The 7,500-nt window shown below is 44.6% G+C and overlaps 1 protein-coding gene across 1 annotated transcript in view; it reads right to left on the reverse strand.

Moving 5' to 3' along the window:
• The window catches only part of rasl12 (RAS-like, family 12), an 8,992-nt gene extending 7,986 nt beyond the window's left edge, over positions 1–1,006 (reverse strand). The window contains exons 1-3 of the mRNA XM_063189572.1: positions 823–1,006; positions 611–729; positions 53–109 (exon numbers count right to left, since the gene is read on the reverse strand). Of these exons, the coding sequence (XP_063045642.1) occupies positions 53–109; positions 611–707 (154 nt within the window). The 5' untranslated portion in view covers positions 708–729; positions 823–1,006. The remainder of the gene's footprint in view (positions 1–52; positions 110–610; positions 730–822) is intronic.
• Positions 1,007–7,500: the final 6,494 nt, after the last annotated feature.

A 7,500-nucleotide genomic window follows, 5' to 3' on the forward strand; every position in this document is an offset into this window, starting at 1 on the left:
CCCGCGCGTACACACACTCGCACACAGTCAGACACACGTGCACTGCACTCACCCAGGTTGGGGTCATATTCTGTGATGAAGCGCCTGGTCAGGAACTTGACGATGAGCGCTGAAAGAGGGAGCACAGCAGACACTTCCTGTAAGTAGTGGACTCTGACATTTCCATGGGAACCAACGTGCGCCCGCAGAACGGTGGCGGGGGTGCCACAGAGGTCCTGAGAACTCCCGGTCCCTCCAACTCAAATAAACAATCACAACCTTCTAAGACAGCGGCATAAAATAGCCTTTACATCAGTATTGTAAAGCTTGGATGTGGACTGAAGCCACTAGTTGAGGTTTAGCACAACGTTTATACGCGCAATCATGTTTGTAATTGTTGCAGGCATCTTGTTGTTGACAGTAGGCTAGGCTCAGATTTAATGGAGCAGAATTCTTTTTAGCTGGAAAACACCCGCTGAATCCTCCGCTTAGAGGTTTTCCCCATGTAGCATGGTGATGAGAAAAACAAATAGGCTATACAAACTCAACTATGCGTAGAAAACATTTCCATTACACAATGCGTATAGCCGGGAGAGATGTTGGATGCTCCATCGCACTCCAGGTAACCAACCTGACTTCCCGGAGCCAGCGACTCCCAACACGGCCAGGTTGATCTCCGCTAGTCCCCTCTCCGGAACGGGATGACAGGATCTGCCCTTGCCAAACATCAGGGATGCCCTGGACAGTGCACTGCGTACCGCACGTACAGTAAGTTAGTTAAGTGGCAGAGCGCAAAAACATTGCATTTTCATTCCGGATCCAGTTGAACGCGTAATGTCTTACCTATGAAGTGAGGTTCATACAAACTTGCCATACATCATCATCTTCTGTTGCAAACAGAAAACAATGGCGTCCCCGACAACAATCCAAACATCTCAAAGAAAGTTGTTCAAAAACGTCGACAGCTCTACGTGGTAATAAAACGTGTTGCCTAAAAATGCAAACTTTCGGCTGAAACACAGTTGCACCGTTGAGAGGGAGGGAGTTAGAAAAAAAACACTTCACATGCGGTCTGTATCCGGCTGATGACGCGCAGCAGCACAGGACTTCCCAAAGTCCTTGTAAGGAATATCCGAACTAACATTCAGAAAACAAGGCAGAAAGGAAATCTGAGCTGTACTCTCAGCTGATCTCTCTCTCTCTCTCTCTCTCTCTCTCTCGCTCTCTCGCTCTCTCTCTCTCGCTCATAATTATAGTGTCCTTAAAGTTTGAGTGTTTGGCTAACTGGTACCACACACACACACACACACACACACACACACACACACACACACACACACACACACACACACAACCGCTGACAGATTGGATGGGCCCTGGGGCAAAACCATCTAAGACCCCCACCCCATGTAATGGGGACTTTTCTCTTGCCCCTTTGTCCCTCCTGTCAGCTTCCCTGTGCACGCGCGCGCGCACACACACACACACACACACACACACACACACACACACACACACACACACACACACACACACACACACACACACACACACACACACACCAGTTAATGGGGAGATTTTCTTTGCTCCATGTGTATAGGAGCAGTATTAAACTTCCTGGATCACTTGTATATAAAAAGATGCAACGTTTCTTATTCTCTGGATTTACAAGATAGAGTGCAACATTAATGGTAATGCTAGTTCTAATTCTTGTATAGTGCATGAGTAAAGTAAAGGATGTGTAAAATTTGTTTTGTTGTTTTGTTTTGTCATTTTTAAAACATAGTTTGTGAGGAACCAGAGGAGTGATTGACAGCTGCCTTTTTAACTTCACCCGCCTTCTCAGAGATTTAGTCCTTCCTGCTCAATCCCCTGTCATGTGCGAACAAGGCATCTGGATTTATCCCACATCCCAGTGGTGTAGTCTACTTTTTTATGGTGGGTATACTGTATATTTGAGTATTTTTTGAAGTGGGTATACTGTCTATATTTGTGCTATTCAAAACAATGGATCAATCAATTTTAAGTGGATATACTGAAATCCCTGAAGTGGGTATATACTGTATACCCGCGTTCTACGTAGACTACACCACTGCCACATCCTCCCTGTGCTCTTCAATGTCATGGTGGTCTAACTCTGCCATACCTACAGGGGGGTGTAAGCGGATCTCTAGGCCTACTTAAAGCATAGGACAGAGGTCATCAACCATATGCCAAATATGCTCTACTGTACACCAAGCACTCAACGGCCAAAGTATTGAAAACCTTTTTTTTTTAAAAATTACTTTGGATTAGAGTGTACACTGTACAGTATATGATGGGCAGCCATGGCATAATGTTTAGGGAGGTTTGCAGGTTCAAATCCCACCCTTACCTCTCCCTACACCTAGCCTGGGAACTCCCATACTGCCTTAAGTTCTACACAATCGTTTCGATCTGAAAGACAGTATGGCGAGGATGACTCATAACGTACAAGATCATGGGATCTGTGTCATAATGGCCAAGCATTCCGACCTTAACAGTTTCTCTGCCCAATCAGAGAGCAGGGCAGTGTGTCATAATAGCCAAGTATTCAGGTCCCATACGGAATTTACAATAGGCAACTCCCCAGACCTAATCTCACTTGTGATTAGGTCTGGTGTTAACCAGGCAACCCTACACCTACATTGATGGCTGAAGTGCCCTTGAGCAAGGCACCTAACTAGAGATGCACCGGATCCTGATTTTTAGGATCCTGCCGGATACCGGATCCACTGCTTAAGATCCTGCCGGATCCGGAACCGGATACCGGATCCTACGAAAGGGTTGAAACACATAGTCTACTCGCACACGTGGGCCCTTTTTATTACGTTGGCTCAAACTATTTTTTAGACTCATTGGCTTACTGACAAACTGCCTGCAACGGCCGCTTCCAAAGGGCTCTCACTCCATGCAGTGATTGGGGTTGTGAAAGACTGACTGAAAAGCCTAGGCTACGTAAAAACTAGAGATACACCAGATCCTGATTTTTAGGTAACTACCGGATACCGGATCCACTGATTAAGATCCTGCCGGATCCAGATCCTGTGAAAATCTCTATTATCCTGCCTTTTGCATCTCTACATCTAACCCCACCCCCCCCACCCCCCCCCAATTGCTCAAGGGACTATAAGTCACTTTGGATAAAAGTGTCAAATACGTGTAATGTAATGTAAAACCCCAAGAGTATAGGAAAATGCATGTAATGTAGAAATGGCTGTTGTAAATTATACAGTTACGGGACCCGTAGACTGGTCAAAAACTGGTCCCGTCTCCACACCCAAGCTAACGCCAAGGAAATAGCTCTGTGTAGTTGTGCCTGTATTTTTCTCTCAACCACAACGAGCCGTGACTTTAACTGGTTTGTTTGTTTGGTTTGTGAGCAAAACAGAGAGAGAAAGACAGAGAGAGAGACACAGAGACAGAGAGAGAGAGAGAGAGAGAGAGAGAGAGAGAGAGAGAGAGAGAGAGAGAGAGAGAGAGAGAGAGAGAGAGAGAGGGTGTGTGTGCATATGCATGCGTGTGTGCACGGGAAATGTGTGAGAGAGACAGATAGCCTACTCAGAGAGAGAAAGAGAGAGTGTGGGTGTGTGTGCATCCATGTGTGTGCACGCGGGAGTGTCTGTGATGCGGTCAGTGTGAGAGAGAGATACTCAGAGTGAGCAAGGTGTGTGTGTGTGTGTGTGTGTGTGTGTGTGTGTGTGTGTGTGTGTGTGTGTGTGTGTGTGTGTGTGTGTGTGTGTGTGTGTGTGTGTGTGTGTGTGCGTGCGTGTGTAAACATAACTCCAGTGAGTGCTATAAAATGACTGTGCAAGTGAAAGCAACACCTCTGCCCAGCTAATCCTTACACAAAGTGTCAACGCCACTGACATGTTCCACCTCATATATCTGTGTAGAGTTCACAAACATCCATAAGTCATCCGTAAGTGGGCACAAACCCACTCTACATCCAACACTGTAGCCCCTAAACACACACATACACCATTCCACCAGTGGAAAGCTGTAATAGTCACTGAAAAAAACGTACTACTTACTTACCCATAGTACTACACCACTTTGACAGAGGGGATTTAGTCATACATTACGACTTCGTCATTGACATTCTGGTAAAAGTTGATTCATAAATTGGGTTAAATAACTGCAAAAGGAAGCTAAGGGGGTCGAATGGGTCCGTTGTCATCATTACATTGTACAATTTCTACACCTTTCCTAAACACCTGAACCCAGAGAGAGCAAGGGCACAGAATGAGGTCCTCAGCATCATTACATTGTACGGTATGTTTTGAGTTGGGGGACCTTTCAGACGACTTTGTCCCGGACCCAGCAAAAGCTGTCAGTGACCCTGCCTGCAAAAGCACTCACTGCAATAACATGGCATCGTAGGCAAAAGGTTTGTGTTAAAAATAGCGCAAGGTGACAATGTTGCGAGGCTGTGTTTTAAAACATATCACCTTCATCGTTCCTGCAGTTCTGTGTGTACAGTGCACTTATGCCAAGCAGAAGATGAAACGTTAAAAACACAGCCGCAAATAACATGCCCACATTTCACTTATTATGTATACAGTACAGCTTCAAAGGAAATGAGGCCTTACTGTCGTTTCAGTAAAATAATCTGCTATGGAAATGTCCCTATTCACTGTGCATATACTACCAGTGACAGATGATAAACACACACACACACACACACACACACACACACACACACACACACACACACACACACACACACACACACACACACACACACACACACACACACACACACACACACACAGTGCATTCATCCTGGACGGTCCCAAGCGTACATAGGTACATGTATGTGTGTCTGTGTGTGTGCGTGTTTGTGTGCGTGTGTGTTTCCCAACCGTATAGTATAGGAAGACTATGTATATTTTTGTGAGTGAAATATGGTCAGTGGTGTTGACACTTAATAGGCCTACCCACTATGTGACATGGGGCATTGTGGGAAAAGGTTGCTATGTGGGGAGAGTTTGTCCTGGCCACGTTTTACATTACATTGCATTTAGCTGATGCTTTTATCCAAAGCAACTTACAGAGCATTAGTTACAGTCCCTGAAGGAATCTGGGGTTAGGTCGCGTGCCCAAGGGCACTTAAGCCATGGATGGAGGCTTAGGGAGAGGTAAGGGTGGGATTCGAACCTGCAACCCTCTGATCTTAAGACCATCTCCCTATAACCATTAGAGCAATGTGGGGTTTGTTGTCTTGCTCAAGAACACTTCAGGCATAAATGGAGGCTTAGGGAATGGTAAGGGTGGGATTCGAACCTGCAACCCTCTTATCTTAAGACCACCTCAATAACCATTAGGCCATGGCAGCCAGAGACATGTGTGTACAGTGCATGTGATGGATGCCAAATAGTAGAGTTCAGTGGTAAAATGTTAGTAAAACTCCCTCCCGAAGCCTCATACAGATGCAGCAGTGTTGAGGTACAGGCTAGGCCTTAGCTAGGCTGATAGCTAAGTCCTAGACCTATCTCAGAGGTATCCCAATCCTATGCCAAATAGTTGCTGTGATTGGGAGGTTTCCAGCCCCCCAAGTAGCAAACTAGCGTGGACGAGTACCGCCACCTGCGCTCTACATTAACACCATCCAACTGGCCAAATTCTGGTGAAATTTCGGTAACGCTTTACGTAAGGGTTAACGTTCGGCGAGAAGGTCGCTACCGTGGAATAGCAGCACAACAGAGAGAATCTTTAGACCCCGACGCTTGTTCTCTCTGAAGTGCTGCTATTCCACAAAGCGACCGACTCGCCGAAAGTTAACCCGCTTATTATATGGATATACTTAAATGATTCACACATGGCGGGGACATTTCTTTAGGCCTATTTAATGTTAAGTCTATTATAGTTTTTAATGTCAAAAGATTGTTGCTGCGCAAAACAAAACAGTGCCGTTGTGGAACACCACTAGGCAACAGCTAGGTAGCCAGGACAACAGGTGTTGTCTATCACAGCAGCTGATTAGAGTCTTGTTGAAAAGTCGCTTTAGCAGTGAAAAGTCTTGTTGCCATTGACAGCGGTCTGTTATAGACCAACCCGTCCTTTATCGAAAAATAACAGACGTGCGAACGTTGGGGAGCCCCGTTGAAATGAATGGAGCATTCGACCGATGACGTCACACCATATAATAAAGTAGAATAAGGTTCTTCTAATAAGCGTTTATAGTCACTAGTAAGTAGGTAGTCATACCCTTACAAGTGCCCAATAACATGCTTATTAACTTTGTTAACATCTTATAAGCTGCTTATTATGTGTTTATAGTGGTTTATTTTTTTAGTCTTATTATTTAAATCGGTACACATATCCATCTTGATATGCTGACTGATACTAGATATGGTGAAGATGGCTGCCATGTATACCGATTTTCATGCTATTACTCAAATAAAGTGATGTTAACAACGTTAATAAGCATGTTATTGGGCACTTGTAAGGGTATTACTACCTGCTTACTAGTGACTATAAACGCTTATTAGAAGAACCTTATTCTGAAGCGTTACCGAAATTTCAGTTTGGCGGGTAGAAAAGACCAACTTAACTAGCCACTTTTGACCCATTCGTGTGTGTGTTTACATTTAGAAGCCATTTCGGGCTGGTGGTGAAAAAAGTTACAGCTAATGTAGAGCCCTGACCAGTGACCATCAAATATGAATGCACAGTCCGCCACTCGGGGCTGGAACCCACAACATACTGTATCAATCAATGCTCCAGTTCGGCTTAGGAGGCACAGTTCACAGTAAATATTGCGGTGTTACTTCAACACTTAGAGAGTTCATTTGAGTACAAATGATGTCAAATCAACTCTCTAAGTGTTAAATGAGCACTGCACAATTTACTGTGCATGATACAGCTGAACTAAAAGTCCAGTGGGATAGCTCAGCGTGACTGATACTGTATGAGGCTTCGGGAGGGAGGTTTACTAACGTCCTACCACCAAACTCTGCTAGTTGGCATCCGTTACAAAGACATAACAGGATAAATAGATTAAGAAAGAGAACAAAATTGAATGAGATGGGGAAAAGAAAGAGCAAATGAGAGATTGTACTTTGCTTTGGAAAAGTTTTCTCAGCCTGTATATTGTTAGGCAAACATGAACAAAACAAGTACAATTTTAAACTAGGAATACACTCTGAGAGTGCAGACCTCCACCAGAAAGCTGTTTAATAGAACATTTGACTGTTATGTTATATCTGCCTTCTTTTTGTTGAGCTAGAAACGGAATTGTCAAAATTCGCCCTGTCACGCAATTCAATTTGCGTCTAGATTAGCTAGCAATGGAGAAGAATCTTTTGTAAAATCCTGGTTCCGGTTCGTGATCTGAATCACCACCAAAATGTATGTGTGTGTGTGTGTGTGTGTGTGTGTGTGTGTGTGTGTGTGTGTGTGTGGGGGGGGGTTGGGGGGGGCTACATGTGTATGTTGTTGTGTGTGTGCATTCATGTGTGGTTGTGAGTAACTTCATATACTCTGCTGAAGTGCTCTCTA

This window comes from Engraulis encrasicolus, chromosome 23 (assembly GCF_034702125.1).
Source record: "Engraulis encrasicolus isolate BLACKSEA-1 chromosome 23, IST_EnEncr_1.0, whole genome shotgun sequence".
Lineage (NCBI taxonomy): Eukaryota > Metazoa > Chordata > Actinopteri > Clupeiformes > Engraulidae > Engraulis > Engraulis encrasicolus.